Below are 27,980 nucleotides of genomic sequence, written 5' to 3' on the forward strand. Positions count from 1 at the left end.
AGCCTGGCCCTGCGCAAAGCTCCAGCCGCAGCCTGTAATGAGCAGCCTGTAGCAGCTGCCTGACCGGGGACTCTGTCTGTCTTCTGTATTCCTCTGGCTGGTCTGCTGGCTGTTTTTCCCCATGTTGCATGAGTTGCTGCGGGGCCCAGTGCCACCCAGAGTGCTGCCTTTTCTCGCCGCTGTGCTTTTCCAGAGGAAGGAGAGGAAGGAGAGGAAAGAGACAGGCTTTTATCACTGGCGGGTAAGGTGAATTGTAGCGCTTGCTTTGGGGGACAGCATTGCTTAGCCGCTCTCTGTGGCAGCGACTTCCTGTTACTGCACGTGTGTAAAACCAGTCCTGTACCTTTGCGATAATTTATCAAAATGTTTCTCATGGGAGAAAAATTTTAGATAATAAAAATGCTAATGTAGGTTCCAGGTTTTTATTTGAGTTAGAGCCAGTGTGTGTGAGAGTGCAGAGGAGGTCTGTTTCCTTAGGTTTTGGGGAACAGAATTAAACTAATAAGCGAGTACTTCCTTGGAAGACACCACCATAATGGCTTTCTTCTCAGTGGAGACAAAATGGTGCTCATGTGTTTTCTTTCAGAATATCCTTGATTACCATTCCTTTCCTTTTTGCTGTCTACCTTATCCCACAAGACTTTAAAGTATGGCAGAGATTAACTATGATTTAAGCCCCTGTTTGTAATGCAGTACAGCCACAGTTAAAGGGTGTTTGTCCTGTAACTGGTGGTATAAGATGGTCTGGCCAGTAACCTCCTTTCTGGATTGCGCTGAAGCGTTTGTGGAGGAGCCTTCACCTAGGAGATCTGATCTCGCACACCTCTGCCTGCCTGCCTCCCCTGCCCTACATCTAGAACTGGAAGTTGAGGTGATCATTGAATGTCGCAAGGTGGCTCGCTGTTTGTATGCCACCGTGCCTTCCTGTTTGCTGGGATATCTTGTTGACTTTAGTTTATTTTTTATCTTTTATTTGAGAAGTCACGGCAGAAGAGAATATTGTTAGCCCACTAGTTTTCATTTCATGGAATGTGATGCTTTCCCCTTGGGTGCTCACTCAAAAAAACCAAAACAAAACAAAAAACCCCACTTTATTTAGAAAGCAAAGTGATGCTGGCTTTTAGAAAGAAATTTTGTATTGACTAATTAATATCAGTAGAGCAAGGAGTGTAAGGAAGCAGATGATCCTTTGCTAGTGAATTCAGTGCAATTGAATTTTCCAAAGTTTAGCCTTTGTTTCACATGTGTAAAGGCAACAAACTGAGAGCCAAGCAGTTGTCGCTGCTGTTGTGACCCTGAGCTGTTCACGGTACTTACGTATCACCTGAGTGGTTGCAAGATTGGCCTGCAGACCACCAGGGTGCTGGGTGGGTTTGAAGTCTTTTCCTGGCTGCGGGCACGCACTTCTGGGGGAGGTGCCCAGGACAGGCAGGAATTGGCTTTTTGGGTGTAAAAAACAGCTATCATGGCACTGTGGCTGAAATAGGGAGGAAGGGAATCATGGGCAGTATAGTTCATTTAGGAGCAAGGTGGGGGGGAAATAAAGCTCTCTTCAACTTGACATTTCTTTGACTGAGCTAGCCACTTTGCCTTGTGTCTTCCACCCCCCTCCCGTCGAGAACCTTTCTGTAATGAAATTGGTGCATTTATGATGAGTCCTCTGCATTCATTGAGTGATGAGAGTGGATCCCAACACTGACATCTCACTGTTTAAAGACAGGTATTCTGGGTTATATTAGAGAAAAGACTACTGGATCCTGTAACCTGCTATACAGTCCCTTGCTACTGAATCAACCCCTTCAGCTTAGAGGCAAGGTGCAGACAGCTGTTAGCTGGGCTGAGTGTGTGAGAACTTAGTTTCGTACACTCATTTAAGGATTTTAAGGCTTTTTTTGCTTCAGATACACTCTCCTGAGCTCTGGAGAAAGGGCATAAGAATCAGTAAACTGCGAAGTAGAAATTGGTTGCTTGCATCTGTCATGTGTGTGCACCACAGACCAGCAGTATATAGACAGAGCTGCTATCCTACTAGGAATTTCCCATATGCATTTCTTACCTACCCTTCCCTTGGGATCAGGTAGAACATATCTGATATTCTCATGCTTCATTACTTTGCAAGTTCACTTTGTCATGTGTTATGACATTGCTATGCCTCAGCTAAAATATAACTAGAAAAGGTGGCAGGAGAAAGGTTCTGGCATAATTGATAGCACAGGCTTGGGAGCAAAGTAAAATGTCTGTTGCATTATATGGCTCTTACATTCACCACACCCAGATCATAATTTATACTCGGCTGTATAATGATTGGCTACAGATCACCTTTCATTGGGGACCATTGGAAAGGATTGTCTCCCTCCTGCCAGCATGTGACTCCATGCTGAGGCATGGTGTGCAGCAAGGGGGATGTGCTGCCTGCAGGGCAGAGCCTTCGGGTCCTGTGCTTCCTCTGCTGACGGTGCCTGAATTTGAGGTGATCAGTCAGGGAAGGTTGACTTCATTAGCAAAGGTTGCTTAGGCAGTGGTGGGGGGTGTGATCATATAGCTTCACTTGTCAACAGCCTGGAGGGTTGCAGCACCCTTAGGCCATTGGTGCAAATAATCTTTGGAACTTTGAATTTCCTTCTGTAGCCCATTTCAGGACTTGGGGAGGTAAAGGGGGTGAGGGCAAGCTTTGCCTGAGCAACTAGTCTCAGTGATTGAAGAAAATAAAGGTGATTAGGAAAGGTTTAGAAAGGAAGAAAAATTAGAATCTGAGGAGCAGAGCTCAGGGTGAAATTAGGTGCAAAAGAATGTTTTGTTCCCAGAAACAAATGGGGGAAGGGCCATCTTCAACACCGTAATAGTGTAACTTCAGTTTGTCTGCACAGACTTAATGTGGCACCTGAGTGTGAGATCTCTTAATTAGCCTACGCATGTAATTTTCACCCAAAGGGATTCTTAACTTCATTCAGTGCTCAGGGTGGATGGCACTCACTTAGTTTGAAAATGTGCAGTATAATGTGTATGTCTGGGTTTTACTGTGCTGTTCAAACTTTGTTTTGCAAATGCTAGTGAATATCTTAAAGCATTAAGAAATTAAGAGAACTCCGCAAGTATGTGACAGCTTTATCAACGTTGTGTCTGTCTTTATAATCCTGAAAATACAGTTCCATTTATCAGGTAGGAAACTGAGCAAAGTTCACGTTGTTGTTGTTGTTGTTGTTTTGTTTTTAAATCCTATTTACTGGTATGTAGAGCCTGCTTTTTCATATAACATTTGGCACTATGCAGCATTCTGCATAAGTACAGATCCTATTGACTTCAGTTCTCAATGAATACTAGCATATCTGAAAATTAAACTCTAGTCTCAAGTCTACCTTGCAGAACATGAGAAAGATACAGTTAGCGACCGCTTATGAAAAGCATTTTTGAAATGTGTTTTAAGAATCTAACAGGTTTTTAGTTGGCCAGGACTGTGCCATAACTGATGGGGCAGAGGCAGGATCCCATTCGGTTCTAGTCTTACACAATACTCAGTCTCCAGTCTCTGCACTAAATACTTTCTTCAAGCCGGTTTCTCCTGTGTCTTCCCCTGCCCTTCCCTTGCTGTCATGATCTTCTGTGATTCAGTCAGGTTTTTTTTTTTCCTTTGCATCAGGGCATTTAGATATTAATATTACCTTCCAAAAATACCATTCCAGAAGCTTTCAAGAACGAGGATTACGTTTTGACCTATGCTGGTAAAACGGCACGCGCAGTTACAGTACTAAGAGCAGTAGCAGTGCAGAAGGGATATGAATTTGAGGATAAAATCTTTTCTTGCTCAAACAGCCATGAAGTATGTATTCTTATGAGAGAGTGGGCCTTTGATTTTTCTTCCCCTCCCCCCAGCTTTTAAACTGTGTGTGCTCTCTACTTCTTCAGATCATGCTACTAAGCTTTTTGGCATGTCTGCTGTTGCGCCAATATGTATGTGTCCTTGGCAGGCGCTCTTAAACTGACCAAGTCACACTGAAAATTATTTGGAATGGCTTCAGTCTCTGTTTATCCTTCAGCAGCAGTGAGTTAATGAAGCAATTGAAAATTGATCTGTAATTAGATGAAACCCTAAATAATGGACTTTTTTTTCCTAAAGTGTGTGAAGAGTTAGCCTAAGACATCACTCATTGCTGTGCTGAAAGGGAATTAAGTTTCATTCTAGCTCCTGTTGTCTTCCTCCAGGACATTGAAACTACTGCTTTTATTCCAAGACTGGGAGTTATTTATAGGTTATTTTGGGCTGGCTGGTCTGGTTCATTTCTCTGGGCTGACAGCAGTGTTTTAGAAGAGGTATTGCAACTGAGCTTGTTCCTGTCTTTTCAGTGGGAGAAGCATCCTTACTACAACCTAACAGTAAAAGTTCTCCGAGCCAGAAACATCAGGGGTACAGATCTGTGTAAGTATTTAATCAAGGTGTTATGAAAACTGATATTTTGTTCAGTGAACACCTGCAACACAAGTAGTATTTTTACAGGAACTTCATAATCCTACACACAATATATTGCCTTTATTTATATCTACACAAAGATTTCTCTTGTAAAGCATCTTATCTATTTTAAAGACTTGACACAAGGCCAAGCCACAGGTTAACTCTGCTACCTTTCAGAACAAGATCAGGTAAGTCCTGGAAACCTTTCACTTCCCTGCTTCTTTGCACATCCTAATGTAGACCCCTCTGTATTCCTTTGCCTGGATTCAGCTCTCTGGCCATGGAAACTTTCACCCTTACTGCTGCTGAAACAGCCTTTCTCCAACTGGACATAGCAACCTTCATTTCAATTCTAGCTTCCAAATGTTTATTTTCTCAGTTATAGTCCTTCTTTCTTTTCTTTGTCTGCTATTTTGTTTACATCCTTGAAGTTTTTTAAAGAGGTAAGGTGGTTGACTGATTCCAAGAATAAAACTGTTCTTTATTCTTCATCTGTTTCTGATAGCATGGTATATATTCCCTTCCTCTTGACGCATCCATGATGAAAAAGCTCTATGGGACATTTGGATTATTAAAACTTATTTGAGATTTAAATTCTCCAGATTGAATACCATAAGGTAGTCTGCCTGCCTTAAATTTGTCTGTGGCATTCAAACTATTTAAATGCCTGATGAAATACTGAGAGCTAGGATCAAACTATAAAGAGAAGTCCTTTTTATGACTTATCTGTTCAGCTAGAATGGAGAATGGCTCCCATACTTGCATCGTTAAAGGGGTCCTAACTGGACATTTCTGGACAGAGGAAGGAATCTCTTAGAATTAATTGTTTGTGGGGGATGGCAACAGAGAAGACCCATCTCCCAGCCAAAGTAGGTGAGAGTATGCAGTTATGTGAAAGAGGCTGGACTGCAGAATGTGGTCAGGTAGCAGTTGTGGAGAGATCAAGAAATGGAATAGTGGTAAAGACGTTTAAGTTGTCTTCCTTTCTGTTAAAGCTACGTTGTTCCTTGATCTAATACTTTATTAGATTCTTGGCACTAGAAGCAAAACTTCACAAATGAAAGAGTTCAGGTAAAAGCTGTGTTTCATGGGGTAAGTTCATGGCAAATTAACAGCAGGAAGTTCATAAGGGACCCTGTCAAATGGACTGAATTGTGTGATGGTGAAGGAAGGATTTTGCTTTGGGCCTGATACAACCAGTAGGCTTTTCTGGAAAGAGTAGTGCTCCCTTTATTTTTTACGCTATTCCCTTTTATGAAGGGCTTTATGCTTTGGATGAAACGGAGAAAAGAAATATCAATATATAATAGTCAGTTTGCTGTTGTTCAAAAATACATTTGCTTCATTATTCTCCAAGCTTTTGTTCTCTAAGTTCAGCTTTAATTTTGCATGTTTCTATGATGCAACAAGATCCAGAAAGTAAGGAGCTGATGAGAAAGAGCCCATTTGATTAGAGTAGTTTTGAGATCTATTTCTGCACTCTTTGCTGCAGTGTCCAAGGCAGACTGCTATGTGGAACTGAAACTGCCCACTGCGTCTCCAGTGGTATCACGAACTCAGGTTGTCGACAATTCGGATAACCCAGAATGGAATGAAACCTTCCAGTATCGAATTCATAGTGCTGTCAAGGTGAGGAGTCAATTTTGTGGAGCTGGATGGGCTACGTGTGCTTGTGTGTTGCTCTTGATATTTCATTCAAAACCAAAGGATCTTTATTACCCTCAAAAACATGTTTTTTGTATCTAAGATGACTCACACAAGGCAGTGCCAGCAGTACTAAAAGCTCTACCATGCTTGTCCAGTGATAACCACAACAGTTTGTAACTACATGCTCTTTTGCAAATCGCAGCTAGAATAATTTTCCATGAATGTCCTTGTGATGCACCTTGGAAAAGAGAAGAAATTTTGATGTTACTTGATAAAATTTAAGGAATTTGCTTGACAATGGAAGCTACCATTTCAGGACTGCTTTTGCTTCCACTTTGTAGTTGTCGTCGTCTTGTAGCTGTACTTGCCCTGAGGTCCCACGGAGTAGGTAGCATGAGCAGCTTAGTGAGAAAAGTAGGAACTAAGCAAATTCACATCACTGTGCCACTTAGCAAGACTTGACTGAATGAACCATCACTTCCAATGATGGAGGAGCAAAGCAAAATTCAAACTCCTAGGTTGACAGTGCATCTGTCTGATGCTGTCTCAGTAGGATCTTATGAAGAAATGAAAAAAAGTTTTCAGATTGTCAGCATTTTTTCTCAGAGTGGACATTAGTGGCAGAGGTGAGGAAACTATGATTTAAAAGATTATTTTTAGCTTGGCACCATTGTTTTAAATAATGATCTTTGCTTTGAAAGGGATGTTTATTAACAAGAAATTATTTCCCCCCACTGGAGTACCTTTCCATAATGAATTGGTGACAAAGGCAAAGTGTTAACTGACTTGTTTGCAATTTTCTTACAATTTGACCAAAGTTTCAGAGCATGTGAATTTTTTTTCCCCCTGCAGGCTCATGAGGCCTCAGTTTGGCTCCAGCTGGGAGGCTGTGACAGCACATGTCTGAGTTCAGTCTTGTCCCCTTGCAAGCTGGTTGCTGCAGGGCCGTCGGGTGCGCCGGGTAGCTTCTGTCTAGTTCCATTAGTTTCCGCTGGGCTTACCTGTGTGCCGAGGTGGCGCTGAGCAGGAAGCGAGACGTCCTGTCACATCCCACCCTGACTCATGCCGCTTGAGCGGAAATTGCTATTCCTTCCTCAGGCGAGTCTGTGCGTGGGTGAGCTGGTGGAGGGTGTCCCACGCACGTCAGCTGGGCCAGCACTCTTGTTGGGGAGCTCAGAAAATTTTTTAGCTAAATGTTGTTGCTTAGAGGCTTTGTGCTTAATTATACTGTAAGTCCTGCTGGAAGTAGTAAACCCTCTTCAGAAACAGGAAAGAGGAGAGATAATTAATGTATAAGACTCCTGTTGCTTACAACTATCAAGATTCTCTTTCATCGCTCTCTTACGTGATGCTGTTTGTTTTCTGTTTGGTTTTAGAACATTCTGGAATTGACTCTTTACGACAAGGACGTCCTAGTTAGCGATGAGCTCACTTCTGTGGTCTTGGATGTAGGGGGTATGAAGCCAGGTCAGCCTCTGCTGCGCACCTTCAGGTTGAACCCTGAGGTTAGTCCAAGGCTCTTTCCCAAGTCAGCTCTGAAGAGCTGTAGCTCATCAGTATAGAAATTGGGCAGCGCTTATACTGAATCACAATTGCAGAGGTTTGGTGTCTCTTTGCAGCCACTTTGAAAATTAGCATTATATGAGGGAGCTATTATTAGATGTTCTTTAGTCCATTTGCTTGGGTCTCATACAACTAATGTTGAATGGTATTCAGGTTCATATAGGCTGCCACTTCTGCAGGGGCAATATAGAGTGCCTGAATGGCACTTGCATTTGATGCTCTGTGGAGGATCCCAGATCATTAGGAATTCAGACTTCTTGTCTGCCTGGACTTCAGTGTAAACAGGAAACTGGAAAACCCTGATCTGGAATCATAAATTCTTTCTAATTAGGATAGGAGACTCTCACTTGGATGTAGTACTTATGTCCTTTAAGGCAAGGGCATAAGTATGTGTTGACTGTCCTGACTAGGCTGTAGGGGAAGGGGAAAATGTTGCAAGAGATGATGACAGCATATATGTGCTTACTGTTATCTGAGATTTTTCTAAAATCCCTAGGGATTTTGTGTTTCACAGTTTTTTGGATGCCCATCTAAAAGAAACTTGGGATGACTAGTCTCTTTCAGAAAATGCTGAAACACCTTTAGAGGGGATTGTTTTTTTTGGCAGGCAAGAAGGGTGTAAACAAAGCTACAAATGAAGGTGTTTGCAGTTAGCAGTCACTCTGAAGATTGTTGTTTTGCTTATTTATTTGATCATACTAGATTGCAACAAAGTCGTCTGTTGCTGCAAAGGTTACCTCTGTGTTTAAGTCAAAAGCCAAAGAGTAGCTTAGCTTCTCTGAGCTGCTATGTTCAGTCACATTTAAACTCTGATTTGTGTGGGTGACGCTGGCACATATCAGCTACTCTTAGTCCCTATGCACCTGCTCATGGCCTTGCAGCAAGACAGCATGTTTTACATAGCTAAAGCCGTATCATGAGTCTGATAATCTGAGCCTGCCTCAGACACCCTACTCCTGTATTAAAGGTGAGCCAATGATGTGCTTTCTTGAGAAAGCTGTGCTGTTGGTGGGGTCAGAAGCAGACTAACTGGTATGCGGTTAGAAGGGAGGTGTCAGTCACACAGTGCTACAGGCAGTTTAAAGGGTTAGTGAACATGGGAAGAGGCTTAGTGATTTCTTCTTTCCCACTAACTCTGTCCCATTTTCAGAATGCTAAATGTGGCCCTTGATCAGTTACTGTGGAAATGGAAACTGCAACTTCAGTAAGGAGAATTGCCCAAGTTAGCCTCTACTCAGTTATTTTAAAAGCTGTGTTATGTCTGGTATCAAGCATTTACTGTGAGGTATGGCTGGGGGAGAAAGATGGATTAAAGTCTATATATGACAGAATAAAGGCTGCAATGAGCTAAGAGTGTAATCTGCTGAAATAATAAATGTGAGGAAGCATATAGCCTGCTGTAGAAGCTGCTCTCAGATGGCACTGCAGTATTGCTAGAGCCAAGAGAGTCATCCCCCTGTTAGGGTAGTAATGGATCTGAGAGCCAACTCTTGCTTGTGTGTGCTTGTCGCCTTTAACGCAGGTGTGTCTGGTCAGATAAGAGATGACTGAGACAATGGGAATGTTTAAGGAACAAAAAACCATGGCATAAATTTCAAACCTCAAATTTAACTGGAGTTTTTGTAAAAACAACAAAAATCTTTATGATAGGTTTTTAATTGGAAGAAAGCTTAATCTGTTGGAAGAACTTGTCATAGTCATATTCAAGGTCAAAGATTACATGTCTCCAACTTCTATTTTTAAAGGCTAATGAAGAGCTGGATGTAGAGTTTTACTTGGAAAAATGGTGAGTCGTAATGAAGAGTTTGATGAACTTGAGCTCTGTGGATATGTTGTCTTAGCTATGTTTTCTTTGCAGTCTTGGCCATAAAAAAAGGTTAATGCCTTATGTTTTTCTGTGCTTTTTCTGAGTTGATTTGCCAAAGGCTGATTGCAAATGTCCTTAAAGCTACGATCAACAAAGTTCAGGAGTTCCTGAAGAAATAGAATTTTGCTGGTCTTTATGGGAATGGCAGCACTGCAAAGGAGTGACTTTGACATTTTGGGATGAGCTAATTAGCAAAGGAAAACTTCCATAGTTAACTTTGCAGTGCGGCCACCTGAATATATATATGATAGTCTGTCTAATCTCAGCTTTCCTCTAGAATATCAAAGTAACTGAGATGGAGAGAGCTTATAGCACGTGCTTATACTTGCAGAGGAATTTTTCCTTCGGTAGTGAATTTTTCCCATTTTCCTGTGAAAGGATTAGTGTCAAAGTCTAGTTTGCATAGGTTTGCTCTCACGCTAAGGACCTTCCTCTCCCACTTGTTATTCAGGCAGTTAGTTTGTAAAGTAGGATAAGGCAAGTTAAAACCAAAACTGATTTATATTAAATCTCTTCCTTTAACAGCTCAGATGCCCCTACTGAGGTACTGACCAACGGAGTCCTTGTGGTGAGTGCATGGGAATCAGTTAGATAGTATATTGGAATTTACTCCTCAAGGTGGGTTTTTTAGTAATGAGGGGACAGCAATCATTTAGAATTAATATCCTAAATCCAGACATCTCGTTTCCTCTCCAACATCTAACTATTCCTGTATTTGATGGTTTAAAAGTTTCCTCAGTCTATGCAATTTGATGCTGATTCATAGGAAAGATCACTTTTTTTTTTTTTTTTTTTAGTGGAGCACAAAGTGACTGTTTAAAAGGATGCAGAAATTGTCTTTAGAAGGCTACTGAGTCCTGTGGACTAGCCTGAGTCACCTAGATGCTGGTTAGGTATTATCTACCACCTTATCTTAAAATCTATTGTCTCCAGGCTTTTCTGAGTGACGTTAGTAATGAGATTCAGTGGGCTTGGGAGTAGGTGATAACACTTGAGTCCTTAAAGCAAAGACGCTTCATCTTGAAGTGATTCATCTATTCTTTTGGGGGAATATCAGGCTTAAAAATTTGTGCGGTATATGTTAAAAATACAGGTGCTGTTACCTGTTTTCCTTTCCAAAGGAGAGGGAGTGCATTATTTCAGAGCGCTGTTTGTTTTGTTTTGTTTTTCTTTTGGTTTTGTGAATGAAGGTTTTTTTGGATTGATATTTTCTAATAAGGAAAAAGAGAAGGTGGGAAAAATTCCATCATTGTTGAAATACAGAGTTTAAACATTTTTCTGGAAAAGTTGGTATTTTCATTTCAGTTAAATGTTTGCTATCCTAAAAATGTCAACATCTAAATATCAAAGCTTCATTTGTAACCTTTTGGAGAATTTGAAAATACTCAGATTTAAAATGAAACCACATCTTGAAAACTAACTTCTTCAAAACTGCACTTCTGCCTTCCATATTGTTCTTATATGGAACAACTGTTTACGGTTTTGCTAGCTCAGCTTCAAATCAAAGGGTTTGTGACAAGAATTAGTAACTGTTGGAGACCTGATAAGTGGAAATAAATCTGTGGTGATGTTCCAAATTTAAGTGCTGTGGCTTGCAATAGCACAACTCTGCAGACTTTCACAGGAGACAGCCTCTTGTGGTCATATTTCCCTCAGCAAATCAGTCTTATATTCAAGCAGTGGAGGAGTTTCATATCTTTGAGAGCAATTATGGCTAATTAAATCTCTCATCTCCTGCCCCAGAAGGCAGCTGATGACTGAATGGTGTGAGAGAGAACTGCATGAGGACATGGACAACTCAGGACAGGAAGTCATGGCAGAATTTATGAAGTGCTAGCTTGGATCTGAACAGGTTGTGAATAGGTGCTCATGCAGCCATTAAAACGAAAACCTTGGCAGAAAAAACCCAAGTGCTGAGACCTGTGAAGAACAGGTTGCAAAAAAATTAGTGTCTGGAATAGGAGGGTGCTTTTGAGTGTGAAGCAAGAACAAATAATCTTTTCTTACTGAAACAGAACTTGCTCTTTATTTGAAAGAACACATTTGTCAGTGAGTGAGGTTTTTTGGTTTTTTTTTCTGGCAGATTGCATTAGTAAACCTGATCCTCCTATAGTAGGTGGATTAAGCTTCAACAAAGAAGTGAACTCAAACCTCATAACCAGAGCTGGTTTCTTCTTTTCATAGGTTCATCCTTGCTTGTCTCTGCAGGGCACTGTCAACAGAGAGGAAAAATCAAAAGAGAAACAGCAAGGTAGGGCTGCCTGCAGGATTTAAGGCAGGTCTGTTTTTCAGCATGTCTGTCCCTTGGGAGAGAGGGGAGACTCAATGCTCTGGTTATACAGTGCATTTTTATTTACTAGCTACAAAGCTGACTCTTTAATACAGTATTAAAAATTAAAGCCAAATAATTTTGGGTCACTTCTACTGGATGCCGCATGAGAGAGACTTCATAGAATCCCATGGTAGTTGGGGTTGGAAGGCACCTCTGGGAAGTCATCTGATCCAGCCCCTGGCTCGAGCAGGGTCAGCTAGAGCACTTGCTCAGAGCTGTCAGGTTTTGAATATCTGCAATGATGGAGTCTTCACAACCTCTCTGGGCAACTTGTTCCAGTGTTCAACCACCCTCACAGTGAAGTGTTTTCTTACATTCAAGTGGAATTTCCTGTGTTTCAATTTGTGCCCATTGCCTATCATCCTGTCACTGGGCACCACCAAGAAGAGTGTGGCCTTGTCCTCTTTAACAGCCTCCATCATATACTTATAAACATGCGAGCTTGGGAGTCTTTGCTTGTGTCCCCTTAGTCTCTGCTATATTTCTAATGATAGTATCTGATTTTTAACATTTATTTAAATATTTCCTGTGTTTTAAACTTCTTAGTCTAATGTCCACATTGTCACACAGGGAACTGTGAGGTCAAGCTGTCTGTTCCAGGGGCATATGAGAAACAGTTGTGTATTCCTTGGAGACCTGACAGTGAGCAGGATTATGGAAACTCATTTGTCTTTCATGCGGACAAAGAAATGCATCCAGAACTTCAAGTGGAGCTGGAGCAAACCATATTTGTCCTACAGGTAAGCAGCTATACCGGCAGCTACAGTTTACAGTTCACTTCTGAATAAATCCATCCTGAAGGCAGTGCCTTTGGTCCATAAAAATGTCCTTAAACATAAATTGAACAGACTTAAGTTCATCATAAGAGCTCCAAGCCTGTTTCAAGCTGGTTTATTTTTTGGTTATGCATTAGGAATTTTCATGCAAAGAGTGAAGTTTTTCTTTGTCGTTGCTTTAAAATTTTTTTTCTTGTTTTAAAAATTGAATAAAAACATGGCAGACTTTTCTTTGCCTCTTTTACACAGGGTAAGGAGGTGAACTTGTGTTAGGATTGTTCCTTCCCCAACCCTTTAAAATCTGTTCAAACTTAGGGATAAAAAAAAAAATCTGAATTTGCTGACTGCATGGCGACATCTTCACTTTTAGCTGTTGGAATAGTCTGTAACAAATCTTTTGTATTAGACACTTGTAGAACACATACCATTACTACAGGTTTATTTACTGTTGTCCATCACCTCACAGTTTCTGTTGGTACCTGTGCTGTGTGGGTATCCCCTAAGAATGACTGAATATTTGCTGTGATGGCTTCTCCCAGTATGGCCAAACACCAAAAAGGAGAACAAGGAAACTATTCTGTGCTGTCATTCATCCTCACAGGCAGTCAGGCAGCATGAAGGAAGATGCTGGTCTTGACTACAGTGGAGGTGACTATTGGTAAGAGGGCACAAAAGGAATATGGAGCAGTAGCTTTGGAGAGGGATTGATTGGGCAGAGAGCATGAACTGAAGAGCAGAAAACTGGACTTAAGTAAGCAAAAATTCAGAGATGGCTAAGTGAAAACAGGGCAGAAGTCAACTACAGAGACAGACCCAGGTGGCAAACCACAGCCGAATAGAGGCTTGGTAACAAGTAAAGCAAATTGCTTTAAGAGCTGGTATAGAGCCCAAGGGTCTTCAGTCTGACCTCTCCTCTCTCCTCTGAGGAGGGGATAGAGACAGTGAAGTAGTAATGTTCCTTCCCCTGTACCTAAATGTTTGTTGTTGGCCTGTCAGGGAGAGCATAATGGGCTTAGAGGAGTATTTGGTCTGATCCTGCTGTTTTTGCCAGTTCCTGGTGAGTAGTTCCTGGTTCTTATCCCTCTTTAGTGCATGCTCTGAGAAAGGTGACAAGCTGTTTGTTTAAGGTGCTGCCTCCTCCCAAGGGGTGAGGTCTATAGTGGGTGTAAAGGCTAAGCTGTGTAGGTTTGAGTGTTTCCCTCTGATGAGAGATTTTTTTAATATGCCTTTTTAACCTAGAAATCTGCATGCAGCTCTATTTTAAGGGAATTACTAGCCCAGTGTGGGAGAAAACACTACAAGATTTCCTGACATTAAACTTGCATTTGCTCTGTTTGTAAATATGGTGAGGGTTTTTTTATTTATTTTCATGCTCACATTTGTCCATAGGGCTGTTATCTCATTTCTTATTTTGTGAATGTTTAGCACTGTGCCTTACTGGTATCTTTTCCAAATCCTGCTCTGAAGACAGAATACTAGTTTCCTTGTGGGCTCTTGGGCACACATCACTAGAGCTATTTTGAGAGGAACAGTTCATACTGAGAGACAAAAATTTTTGTATGTGGCGTGCGCGCGCGCGCGCGCACACACACACACACACACACACACACACACACACACACACACACACACAAATATGTAAATATAAATATATACATCCACGTGTTTTATATATATAATATATATTAAAACATTAACAAAAAATATATATTAAAAAACCCCCAGCTGTTTAAGCCCTGATTAAAGTGGTGGAAATAACCACAGCAAAGATCTGGCAAGCAGAGAGCAGGAAAGGGGTCAAAAATCTCTGAAAGTCTTAGACTGTTTTTGGAAAAGGCTTAGTTATAATGGTCTTCATGATGTGACTTTTTTAATCATATGATGGAAAACTTGGATGACATTTTATATTTTAATTAGGATGGTGTGAACCCTGATATTGAAAAACATACTACAGTTCTGGGATTGGGGACTGTACCAGTTAATTCTCTTCCTATTGGACAAGAAGTTGACAGAATTGTTCCTCTGGGAGAGGTAATGTCAACATTCTGCATGTGTTTAACATGCTTGGGATAATTATCTTCCCTCCACTGCCTGTAGGCATTTGAAAAGTTAAGCTGTATATCATTTTTAGGAGTGTTGTTGTCTTGGAGATCTAGAATGAAACACTGAAATTACTCAGTGCAGTTCTTTAAAAATGCTATTTTAATGGTTGGGTCTTGAAAAATAAGTATAACGTTTACCACTTTCCAAAGCATATGGTCAGGATGTGAAAGAAAAATATTAAAGAAGGGGGAGAAGCAAGAAACTTGCAGAAATAAATGTTTTCTCCCTGCTTTTTGGGTGCGTATTTATTCACTGTTGTGGCTCTTGGAAATATGTCTGAAATGGAAGGGAAAGGTGTTCCACAGAGGTAGTTTTGTGGGTGAGAGTGCTAATTGTTTAGTTTGTGGTGACAATGTTGATATTGTAGCTTCTGATTAGTAGTTTCACCTGTGAAGTTACTGTTGCTTACAAGATTTATTTTTTCTTTTTCTAGGGACAAAGTTTGGATATGAGTTTGAAAGCTGAAGAGACGTGAGTGAGAAGCTTTAAGACCTCTAAAAATGAGGAAAGATCTTTACTCTCATAGTGAAGGAGCTGCATGACTATCCTCAATGTTCTAGGGAGCTCCATTATCTCAATCCCTGTCTTCTGGGATTGATCTAAAAAAAATCTCCTTGGATATTTTTCTTGTGATTTTTACTTTGAAGATAACATTTATTGGATTCGTGCCAGTCCTACTGGAATCTGAACAAATTTTCTGTGTGTTCCTAATACTTAAACCTAAGAAATGGGTGGTTGCTGCTGATGATATTAAGTAGCTTTATAGATGCACATAGTTCCCAGAATATGCATAGTGCTGTGCTGACAAGTAAGAAAGGGCAGCTCAGAGCATGAAGAGCTTGAATTATGAAATGGAGAAGGGTGAAAGAAGGGAATGCAAAGAACAGAATAGCACATAGAAGCAAGCAGTTGGCTAATGAGCTGATAGGGTCACTGTAAATATAGTGATTAACTGAAGATCCTGCTCCACTTCTACAAATCCATAGCAAGTTCATTGTTTTTCCTGCTGCCCCCTTGCCCTTTAAATATGGAACCTCTTCTTTTAAAATTACTCCCTCCTCACTTTTTCCCACTTCTCCCATCCTGTTTAATACAGTGATCTCAATTGCTCCTCATACAATCCTCTTTCCTCACTTACTGATAATCTTTTTCTCCTTTCTGTGAAATTCCTGAAGCTTGTCTTGAATGGCTGTTTGACACAAACTTTGCATTTAGATATTAAAGAAGATACAATAGGGAGGTGTTTCACTTTTTAATTCCAAATGCGGTTGTTACTCATTGCTAGGGTAGGTCTAAGTATTTTGAATGAGAGTCATTTTTGATCCAGTGATTAAATTCAGTGCTTAAAATGTGTATTCACAGCAACTGCTTTTCCCTGGAAGTTACATATCCTTCAGAAATTTGTAATTTTTTTCCCCTTTTAATTTCTATTTCAGTACTTGGGATCTTGATATACGCCTGGGTTTTGATCTCTGTAAACAGGAGAGAGAATTTTTAGACAGAAGGAAGAAGATAGTTTCTGAGGCACTGAAGAAGGCACTTAACTTAAGAGAATCCCCTGGGAAAGATGAGGTATTGAGCACATTTCTTTAGAGAAACTTGAAAAATCCTTTGGTTGATAATTAGTTAAACATTTTAGAATTCTTTGCATGTAACCAATAGAACTTTCCTTAGGTGTGAAACATTCAGCATGGCCTGAGGGAGAAGCCTGCAGCATATCAGTTCAGGAGTGTCAAGTCTTATTATATTTCTTAAATTTTGAGCATCTTGGATTTTTTGGAACAAAAAAATTGAAATTTCAGGATGTATGTTTGTACTTTCCTTAGCTGAGCTCCGGTATCTGGGGCTTTGAACTCTGAATCATGAAGGTGAAGTTGCTTTCAAAATGATTAAATTGAAGCTCATTCCACAGGAACAGCATCGTAATTGCTTATTTGAGGACATTGCACTGTACTTAGGTAGCCTGATACCTTGCCCTGTGATCTTTAGGTGCTGGTTTTTTGAGAATGATTATTTTCTTTTTTGGTTCAAATCAGTGCACTGCGTGGTGCACAATTAAATGTGCAAAATAACATAAGTAACAATTTCAGTAAGGACCTTTCCTATGATGCTGCTGCTGTATTATAATAAGCAATGTATTTCAATAAAAATATAATGAAATGAGTGCTGACTGGAATCAATCCTGAGATTATGTTGAATGTGAATAGAAATAGATATTTTAGCTCTTTTTTATATAAGAATGAGTCTTAAAGAGGATTAGCTCTGTAATTTCTTGGCAAATTAGAAGTCTTTGTGATTCCCGTGTTTACTGCCTGCAGGTTCCAGTCATAGCAGTACTGGGGTCTGGAGGTGGGATGAGAGCACTGACATCATTCTACGGCAGTCTAGCGGGGCTTCAACAGCTGGGCCTTTTGGATGCTGCAATGTATCTGTGTGGCATTTCTGGCTCTACTTGGTAAGTTGCATGCCATGTTGGTTCCAGAAACTTATAGGTGAATATGCTGGTGTTTATACAAAAATATGGCCAAAACTGCATTTGTGCCATCTATAGACAGACAAAGTTAAGTGTTTTACCAGCTCTCACCTGAGAGTTCTGAGGATCCTAAAGTGTCTAAAAGACATTCATTACCAGTTCTTACTCATACAGCTCTTGGCTAAGTTTATGGATCTGCTGCTTTTGCAAGCCTAACAACTGAATTCCTGGAACTTATTACATGAATAAAGCTGCTGTGTGCTCCCTCAGAACTGACTTCAAACACATTCCCCATTTCCTTGCTGTTTCTGGGAAGATAACCAAGGTGATGCAAGTTACTGGAACAACATTGGAAACAAGTCTGTGCAGACACTGCCTTCCAAAATGTTGCATGCAGCTGAATGGAGAAATAGCACCAGCTTGACCCCTTGGTAGGCTGGAGTATGTGTCGCAATGTCAGACATGGCCAGAACATTTCAGCAGCCCAGTTCTCAGAGTGTGTGGTTGAAATCATCCTTCATACAGGAATACATTGTTTTTGTGAAGTGATGCCACTGAGGAGCTGTGCAACCTGACTGTAATCCTCACTTCCAGAGCTTTGTGTCTTAATCTAACTCCTGTGTATATAGCATTCTTCTGCTAACCTTATGATCTGGCCTTCCCTTTTGGTTCAAAGCCACACTTTCAAATTTAGTCAGCTGTTCATGAGGACAGCAAGCTTCCAAACTAGAGTTTCTTGTTTAAGTAGACCTTTGTTCTGGAGGCTACAACCTCCATCACTATATGCAGTAGCATCCTTATTGTCTGCTGGCCTTTCAGGGTTATTGTGACCTAGAGTTAACTAATATTTATGAACCAGCTCATATGAGGAGGTATATGGTGTTTGGAGCATCCTTGAAAGGTAGGCTTGCAATCAGGGTGAGGCTGTCATATAGGTCTCAGGCTTTCCCCTGTGTTTTAGAATTCAGAGATCCGTTGTTATAGTCTGTTTTCTCTGCAGCATTTTGTCTTGGAGCCAGACTTCTCAAGGTTTTAGTTCAGTGCTGCAGAAGTTAATAGTATCTAGCTAAATTCAGTGCTTATGCAGATGTTATTACTAATGATCTTAATGTAATATTTTCAGGTGTTTATCTACATTGTATCAAGACCCTAATTGGTCACAGAAGGATCTTCAAGATGCAATCAGCAGAGCTCAAGATACTGTGTCCAGCAGCAAAGGAGGGGCATTTTCCCCTGAACGACTGAAATACTATTTCCAGGAGCTGAATGCAATGGAGAGTAGTGGACGGAAAGTTTCCTTCACGGATTTGTGGGGCCTTCTTGTGGAGTATTTCCTACAACAGAAGGTAAAGGAGTTCACATTTGGATGAGTGCTGCTGTTTGTCTTCCAGGTGGGAACTCTGCATACCCACATGTTGTGTGTCAAGAAATTAATAAATCTCTGTCTTTGTCAACTGTTCTAGAATAGGAGGTGTTACTGAATATATAATAAGTTCCCACTCTTTTGGCCCCAGGTTTCCCAACATGCTTTTTTAGGAAAGCATTTTGAAGTCTTCTAGGAAAGTGCTATATATGTGTGTGTGTGTGTGTATATGTGTGTGTGTGTGTATATGTGTGTGTGTGTGTATATGTGTGTGTGTGTGTATATGTGTGTGTGTGTGTATATATATAAAAAAAACCAATTAAGTGTTTATTTTGAATGACTGTTAAAAATGAATCGTTTTTGTGTTGGGTGGGTTAAGCCTGAGAAAATGAAGATGTTGGTTTTGTAAAACTGTATTGCTGTTAGGCTAGTTGAAATTGGTAATTACAGTGAGGGGGGTAACTAGCTAGTTAATAACATCTGACATTCTAAATATACAACTGCAGAAATACTCCGGCAGAATCCAACCATCTGCCTGGACAGAGGGAGGAAAGGGGACTTTGAATTATCAGCATTGTTAGAGTCAGAGATGCTAAGAATTGCTTCAGAATATCGGAGTACAGGGACAGCATTTGTCTGACTTAGTGTGCTTTTCCTTCCTCACTGTCACCAGGAAGACCCATCAAAGCTGTCTGATCAGCAAGAAGCAGTGAAATGGGCCCAGAACCCCTATCCCATCTATGCAGCTGTCAATGTGAGACCCAATATTAGTAGTGGTGATTTTGCAGGTATGAACATGGCAAGCTTATTTTTGTTTGTTTAAAATATATAAATTCCTTTCACCTATGCAGTTCCAGTCCCCTTTTGTTGAAACACACTACTCAATTAACAAGTAGCTGACAATAGGAAAGTTGCCTCAAGCAGCAGTTGGTTAGCACAAAAGCAGTCAGATATAGATTGGTGGTGTGTTAGTATCTTGATCTGCAAATACTTTCATCATGGCTATAAGACTGAGGCATGAGTTTTAACTCAGCCACTCCACATGCTTTGCTTGAAAGCATCTGAAACTTTCAGGTGCTGAGAAGGAAGATCCCTATAATAAATCTTTGTGTGAGTCAGAGGATTAAAGTGGTTGGTCATTAGTTGACCTGCTTCAAACAGTTAGGATCTTACTTTTGTAGTCTCAGATATTTGATTTGTGTAGAACTCAGGTAAAACGATGCATTGGTAACCTTGCAGCAAGCGTCATCGAAATTGTGCTTTGTGACAGTCTGAGTTCTTGCTGGTTGTACAACTGCAATATGAAATTAAGGCCTCTATTCCAGGACACTTGAAATCTTAAGTATGAGGCAACAAGTGATGATAGATATAGTGAGATGTGAACACAAACTCTTGTGTCGATCTATGTACAACTGTCGGTCTTTTTTCCTTCTTTAGTTTTGGAGGGTGTGCGTGTATGTGCAAGGAATAAGAATTTTAAGGCAGAACTTGGAATACAATGAATTTGATTAGTAAATGTTTGTGGAAAGCTTTCAAGCATGAGGGGACATTTCAGTAAGCAAATAATGAAGCCTGACACAATGGGTTAAGTGAAATGTAAAGTCACTACTGTAATAGTTGTTGAGAGGTAAGTAGTGTGATGAAAGGCTGTGAGAAGTGAAGTAGCTCTTGTTTGATGTGGTGGAAAAGGGAGTCATCAGAATGGTTTAAAGTGGAGGTGAAATAAGCAGACTTCCGAAGAGTCGAAAAAAGGTTGTATCGAATCAATGAAAGCCTGGACAAAAGTTTTTATTAAAGATGAATAAGATAGGGGCTCTCTGAGAAGAGTGGCAGGAAAATGCATAATGATGATGAAAAGTGGAGACTCTCCTTTTTGTCAGCCTTGTGTGAAGAGAAATCACATGAATATTCTCACCTACATGTACTCTGAGATAAAGCTGCACTGATCTGTTGGCTCATTCTTAGAATGGTGTGAGTTTACTCCCTATGAAGTTGGGTTTCGCAAATACGGAGCCTTTATCCGAACAGAAGACTTTGACAGTGAGTTCTTCATGGGACGACTCATCCAAAAACGTCCAGAGCCCAGGATTTGTTTTCTACAAGGTATGATCTTACAGTGGAGAAAAAGAGGGGGAAATGGAAAGGGTTACACTGCTTTTGGGATTCATCAACTTAAACCCCTGCATTTTTGTCCCTTCCTAAAGAGTTTGAAGGGGAGAAATGCCAAACCTTTTTCTAAACCTGTTTAGGTGCAGTTTTGTAGTATTATAGACTGTTCTCAAGTCTGCTTGCTAGCCCTTATTGGTGTACAAAAGCCCAATGACTGTGACTAGATTAATTCCAAAAGCTAGCGCCTATGTTTTTATTATGTTTGCCAGAGATTTAACAGAGTCAGCCCAACTTCTGCATCATCCCATTCCATTTAGATATAGTGGTGCTCACAGGGCTTAGGCTATCCACTGTAGTATGCTCCTTCATTGTGTTAAGATGTTTACTCTCTGCTGTCTGAAGTTTTTTCAACGGTGATTTCTGCTTGACAGAAAATGACTTACCTTTTGTTAGCTTTATCCTTGTGTGTTGATAAAAAGGCTGCTTAAGATTCCTGGGGAAAAATACTTTATAGGACCTGAACAGAAAAGCCTTAAAAGTGTCAGTTTAATGTCAGTGTTGAGCTGAGACCAGTCAGATGTTGCTGAACAGGGCATATGTGTCAATTTGAGATTCTTCCCCTCAATTAAAATGAAATTTTTACAGTGATAAATTACAGTACATCAAAAATCAAGAGGAAAAAACAGGTCAGGGAAGACTATTGCTTTCTTCAGAGTCCAACAAATCATCCTGTGCTTCAGAATCTCTCTGCTTGAGGTAGTGTTGTTTTTAGCCAAGGCTGATCTCAGAATGGTGCTTATGGTCTTTTGGTACTTGCCTAAATATTTGTCTATAAGTGTGCTACAGCTGCCATGTTAGGCATTAGACTCTGGCAGCCTGAAACTAGTGCCTTGGTATGCCTGAGTAACAAACCAATTCAAACATGATATGCCCTTTATCATGTTAGTGCGACAAGTAAAGCACAGTCTGGTCTGATGCTAGAGATGCTGCTGTTAGTGAGAGTGGTTCTCTAGGTCTCAGTATTAAGCTGGTCTTTCCAACTTGCCTTAGTTGCTTGTATGCAGGAAAACTATGGAGAGTCCTTATTTGAAGCGTCTTCCTTGCATGTGTCTGCAGGCAGTGATGATCTACATACAAAGATGCTATTTTATTAGGATCAGTCAGGCATATGAAGACCATAAATTGTTTTTTGTTTTTTTTTTCTTATTAGATGATATAAACAAATACTGGTGTACTGAAAGAATTTTCTCTCTGTGACTTTAGGGCATGATAGCAGTTTGCTCAATGCTGGAGTTTTTCAGCCTTCTGCTTGCGGGTTCAGAAGCCCTTTGGGCCCTGCAACGGCTCCTAAAACTTTCTGCTGCTTCAGTCAGGCATTTCCATGTGGCTGAAATACAGAACCTTTCCTATTTTGGTCTTGCTTGGAGTCCCCAAGCTGATCACTTATCTCATAATATTTGCATAGGATACTGAGCACTAAATCTCCTCTTCTAGCTCCCTACGTCTCTCTGCCTAACAAACTCCTGATGATACTTGTCATAAAAACTTCTGTTTTAGGTCTTCCATTCCCTTGCTCTCTTTCTCTTGCTGATAGAAGAACTTATCCTTGGTAGGTATTCATGCATTAGGTTTTTGCATCAGAATGTGTCATATGACCCACTCAATGTATAAACTCAAACATAACTTGGTAGAATAGCAATGGTCAAGTGGCAGCCCTCTCCTGTGACCAATGGCAGCTCAGTTATAGGGCTTTGGCTACACTGATTGTGAACAGCCTTTTGAGAATTAAATTCTTCTATATTTCTCCTGCAGGAATGTGGGGCAGTGCCTTTGCTGCAAGCTTGGATGATATCTTCCTGAAAGTGGTTGGTATAGGACTAGGCTTTCTAGATTCTTTCAAAGATGTCATCAAAGTTGTAGGTAAGAACCTCCTTTAAATAGCTGGATTTTCTAAAACTTTCTCTTTTTGGAATGATCATGTAAGTAATATGGCATCAAAATGTGCTTTGTAGTTTTCAAGACTAGCATAAAGAATCATTTTGGACAGATCACTCTTGTGCCATATATCCTTCTTTTCCAGCACACGTGTAGTGAGGAGAGTAATTATCATTGTTCAGTACATTTCCTCTTTTTTTTAATTTTGCTTCTGATCTTGATGGCTATAAACTTAGGCTAGTTCTGGGAGTTGTGTTTTGAGCACATAAACTGCAGTTCTGGGGTCTTCCTCATGACAAAAGGAAGAAGAGAAGCTGGGCTGCTAATCAGCGCAAAATAGTGTTTCAGTTCCCTTGTTTGGCTGAATTTTGTAATCTTGGATGTCAGGTTTTGTTCTCCATTTGTGTGGTCCCTCACTAGTAGTGAAAGGGAAATGTATGAAAAGCTGCGAGTTGCTCAGATGCAGGGTTCTCACCTCATAGCAAGTAGTGGGGGGAGATATATTTTTTTCCTCTCTCCTTTCGCAGCCTTCCTTTTTTTTTTTTTTTTTTCCCCACACTTCTGATGTTGTAACTTTAAATGCTGCTGTAAGGAGTGTTGATGACTGCTGTCTTTTTATGAAACAGAAGTGACGCCGTCATGTGGTTACAGGAGTTTCATTGTGTGGGTTTGGAATTAATATGGACAATGATTTATGAGTAATGCTATTTATTTTAAATAGGGCACATAAATTATCCAACTATAGAGTGTGCAACTGCTTTAAATTTCATTATAATACCTTTTTATAATGTCCAAATTATTAGAGGAAAAATTCAGCCATAGGTCAACTGATTGAACTTGGGGATGGGGAGGAATCTGTTTAAAATGCTGGAGTTGGATAACCATTTGCAATGTATTTTGCCTCCTTCCTTGGCTTCTATAGATGATTGCCGAAGATTCCATTTTCGAGATCCAACACGGCTGAGAACTCGCCTGGTTACACCTGGGGGCCCCTTGTTGCAACTGTTCCAGGATTTCTTCACATCCCGAGTCACATGTGGAGAAACCTTCAACTTCATGCAGGGATTGTATCTTCATAAAGATTATGTCAATGTCAAGAAGTTTGTAGCTTGGAGAGGTAAATGAGTCTGTATCTGGAATATGTAATAATGTTAATATTCCATAACAGGCAGCGTTGCAGGACATGTATAAGCTTGTCTTTGTTCTACTGAAGTCAGTAAATTTACCCCTTTTTACACCATAGCACAGAATTTGATCCACTACATATCTTCTGTCATGTGAGGCAATCTCGTCAGATTTTATAGGCCTGTTTTCCACTTTGCTTTCTGAATAGCCAAAGATCAATGTATATGTTGGCGTATTCTTTTTCTTATAGCCCCAGCACAGGGTTCATTTGCTCCTTATAAGCAGAAGTACATAATGAAGCACTGTAATTACTTGTGTTACTTGGAGTGTCTTCCAGGCACTCATCTGGATGCGTTTCCCAACCAGCTGACCCCCATGGAAGAGAGCTTGTATTTGGTGGATGGTGGTTTTTCTATCAACTCTCCATTTCCTTTGGTTCTTCAGCCAGAAAGGGATGTGGATGTCATCTTGTCATTCAACTTTTCCTGGGAAGCTCCGTTTGAGGTGAGACACATAGCTGGGGATTATTACACAAGGGTAAAGGCACAGAATCATTCTCATAATGGCAGCAGATCAGTTGTGATGCTGAGTACACAAATACTCTTACATCTTTAAAATATTTGTTGTACTATGCTTTCTACTGTGAATGTCATGTGAGGAGATTGAAAGTGAGAACTGTAATAAAATTCAAAACTTTTACTTCAGAGGCCTAACTAGATCATGTTACCTAAAATAATAATCTTTGTTTAGCTCATTATGTCCTTGTAACATAACTGTATGCTTCTAATCTAAAAGTGGCTTTTGATAATTTTCTTTATACAAGCAAGTTATTTCTTGTAAATACAAGTGTTTATTTTTAAGTGCACATAAGTCAAGCTCAATGTATTTAGAGAAGCAAAACATAAAAAGTTTCAGCTGCAAACTGCTGATATTTGGTAACAGCATTTAGCTGCAAACTGTTGATATTTGGTAACAGTGTTCCTCAGTTTTACTCTTGATTATTCTCCTGTGTCACTAACCCGAGAAGTTGAGTTTTTTTGTCTAGAAGTTAGATTTATATTATTGTTTAGTGTGAAAGAATTTCTTTCCCTTTGAGAATTGTAGTTAGGCAAGCTTAGAGGTGTTGCTGATAGTCTGTTAAAAAGATTTTCGTTTAACAACAGGTTTTAGAGCTGACTCAGAAATACTGCAAGGAGCGGGAAATTCCTTTTCCAAAAATCAAGTTGAGTGATGAAGATGAAAAGAAGCCAAAAGAGTGTTACATGTTTGTGGATGATAAGAATCCAAAGGCTCCCATCGTGCTTCATTTCCCATTGGTGAATGACACCTTCCAGAAGTACAAAGCTCCAGGTAATGGAACTGTTTTCTAAAAGTGCAATTGTTAAAATCTTCTGGGCATGTTGACTGGCAAAATTTTGAATAGGCTCAGTGTTTCTCATGTCCTCCTCCTTAGCATTCCCCTATAAATATTAAATCGCTACTTTCATTTAAGGCAGATTAGCCTCCACCATTTTTTAGGAAGAAGGAGTGGGAGAACAGGTGGGAAATTTAATTTTTTTTTTTTTTTTTTTTAAGAGCTGGAGGGATCAAAATAGGCAATATTTTGCTTCCTTCTGAACCTGTTTCTGTCCTGAGAGTTGGTTTTGTTACTTCTAATTGTTCTAAGTATAGGAGAGCACTATAAATCAGAGATTAATTCATAAGGTGATCTGTTTACTGGATATGAATAAGCCAACAAGCAGCAAAGCCTTGGAGGACCTATATGTATGCCAGATCACATAACTCAATGCTAAGGGGCCTGTGCCCTTGTAGTGTAAGGTCAAGTGATAAAGAAAACAATCCTTGCTTCAGTTAACATGACTAATATAGGGTGTAAGGCCCACTTCTATCTGTCAGACAAGAATACTGGATTGGTGCATAGAGTCATACCTATCATACTTGAAGGCAGAATCCAATGTCCCGTTAGTCCCATGCTAGGAGAAAAGAGCATCCTGAAGGAAACCTTTGAAACACGTGGACAAGCACATGTAGGTGAGGTGTAAGGTACGCTGTTAATGGTAACTGCGTTAATATGACAGTGACTGCCAGGTTCTGACTCCCTTTTCTCATTGATGATGAGAAAACTGGTGGGTCTAATATGGCTCAAGATGGTGAGTTCTATAACAGCAACAAGCAAAAGTGTTTATAGCAAATGACTTTAATAGTGAGCTTTCAACAGTGGTAGTTACAATGAAGTGGCAGGGTGCTAAACGCATGAGTTAGCATATTTTAAAGAGTATACACTAACCTCTTCAAGTCAGCTGAACTCAGGGTGTCAAAGTATCTTTTATTTTAGTGTAGGACAGCACTTCTAGGAAGAATTCAGCTTTGTATTTCCTATTTTGAGCATGGTTATCGTGGGTGCTCTGAATGATTTATCACACTGGAAACGTTCTTTAAGCTTCAACACACAGGACTAGTGGAAGAAGAAAGGGTAATAACACTTTAGCTTCAGTTTGCAAGCACTTTGGAACCTGAAGGAGCTGAAATCTCTGAAGAGGAGCTGCAGGGAAGCAGTTGGGGTTCAAGAGTTAGCTGTGATATCCTCCTTGCAGAATCCAGCTTCAATGGCAGTCTGTCAGAGTTGTGCTGTTTTTTTTGTTTTTTGTTTTTTTTTTTCTAATTGCTACAGGAGTTGAACGTGAGTCAGAAGATGAGAAATCCTTTGGTGACTTTGTCATTGAGGCAAAGGATTCTCCTTACCGTACGCTAAATTTCACCTTTGAGCCGTATGATTTCAGCAGGTTGGTGGAAGTGAATCGCTACAATGTACTGAACAGCAAGGACATTCTCTTCAAAACCCTAAATCTGGCTCTGCAAAGGAGAAAGCTGAAGAAAGTCTTCAATACATGAGTGGCTTCCTAGCTGAGGATCCAGACAGGCAGCAGTGTACCAAAGCTGCGTGATTCAAGCAAGAATGCTGAAAACTGTCTTCTGGGAAGTTGTATGCATGTGACATGGAAAATTCACTCCAGATAAGAGATGCTCTTGCAAAAACCTAAGGGATAACAGTGCAGCACTGATATTATTATGTTTAAAAAAATGGGGGAGAGGGGGGAATGATCTAGCCCAGTATCTCATCTTACAGTGGCTGATACCAGGCAGACTAAGCAGGTGTCTAGAGGTAGTCTTCCAAACTCCAGTGATCAGTGGATGAAGGACCTCTTTTGTCAAAAATGGTGCTGGTGTTTGAGAAACACTGATTTCTTCCATAGTTTTGTCTGTCTTGCTTTTTGAACCTCCATGACCATTTACATTATTTGGCAAGGAATTCTGCAGCCTGTAACTATGCACTGAGAGTGTAAATGTCTCCTTTTACTTTCAGCTTCCTACTTGCTGATGTCCATGTGCTTACAAAACTGAATGATCATTACTTGTTTGCTGTTTTTTAAATTCATAGTTTCAAAGACCTCTGCAATATCTCTTCCCACCCTCCCCAAGGATTATAATGGCTTTTAGTCTCCAAAAGTTCAATACAGAGTAACTTGCTTTGGTAACCATTTGTTTTTGGGTAAATGGTAGTTCCCTTTTTTTTCATATGTAGCAACTAAAGGCATGTCAAGGGATAACTGCTTCTTCCTACAACTTGGTCATCACAAGCTCATGAAACTTAAAAAAATGCTACAAGTCTCATGCTTTTTTTGTTTTCTCTGTAAGAGGAAGGGAGAGTCGTTGGATGAGTCTGAATTAGATATTCTTTTCCTTGCATTTAGGCTTGCAATTCAGCCAGATCCTTGTTTAAGGAATTATTTTCTCTCTTTGTGTCCATATGTTTTAGAAACACCTATGTTCAAGATAGGCACATCTTATAAATGTGAATGAATAAAATGTCAGATGCTGCTATGTTGTGGGATGGAATTTACCTCACTTTGCAGAAAGCTTGGAGAAAAGGACTGTGTTCTACTTTTGGAAAATACGTAATAGGTATAAGGGTTTTTTATTTTTTTTTTAAGGTGGTGAACAGGTACTGTTTACACATGTAACTTCAACATAGAGCTGAATGTACTTATTTTGTATTTGAAAATCTGAGAGAAAGTTTGTCCCTTTTCAAAATGATGTAAAGGCTTATCAACAGCTACAGTTCCTGAATGAAAACTTACTGTATTTCTCTTCTAATAAAAAATAATTTTGATAATGTGCTTTTTACAATTTTTCTCACACTTGTCTTGATATTTTTTCCCTATTTTAATCAAAGGTAAGC

The 27,980-nt window shown here is 40.1% G+C and overlaps 1 protein-coding gene across 1 annotated transcript; it reads left to right on the top strand.

Annotated features, from left to right (window-relative positions):
* Positions 1-27,928, top strand: PLA2G4F (phospholipase A2 group IVF). The gene is made up of 20 exons (XM_026095592.2): positions 1-241; positions 4,342-4,414; positions 5,940-6,076; positions 7,471-7,599; positions 9,403-9,443; positions 10,050-10,092; positions 11,709-11,775; positions 12,427-12,596; positions 14,550-14,663; positions 15,169-15,206; positions 16,172-16,307; positions 17,054-17,190; positions 18,332-18,554; positions 19,245-19,359; positions 20,537-20,674; positions 22,493-22,600; positions 23,538-23,732; positions 24,078-24,244; positions 24,904-25,090; positions 26,412-27,928. Exons 1-20 carry the CDS (start codon positions 122-124, stop codon positions 26,630-26,632), a joined length of 2,559 nt encoding a protein of 852 aa, XP_025951377.1. The 5' UTR covers positions 1-121; the 3' UTR covers positions 26,633-27,928.
* The last annotated feature ends 52 nt before the right edge of the window (positions 27,929-27,980 follow it).

This window comes from Dromaius novaehollandiae, chromosome 5, assembly GCF_036370855.1.
Source record: "Dromaius novaehollandiae isolate bDroNov1 chromosome 5, bDroNov1.hap1, whole genome shotgun sequence".
Lineage (NCBI taxonomy): Eukaryota > Metazoa > Chordata > Aves > Casuariiformes > Dromaiidae > Dromaius > Dromaius novaehollandiae.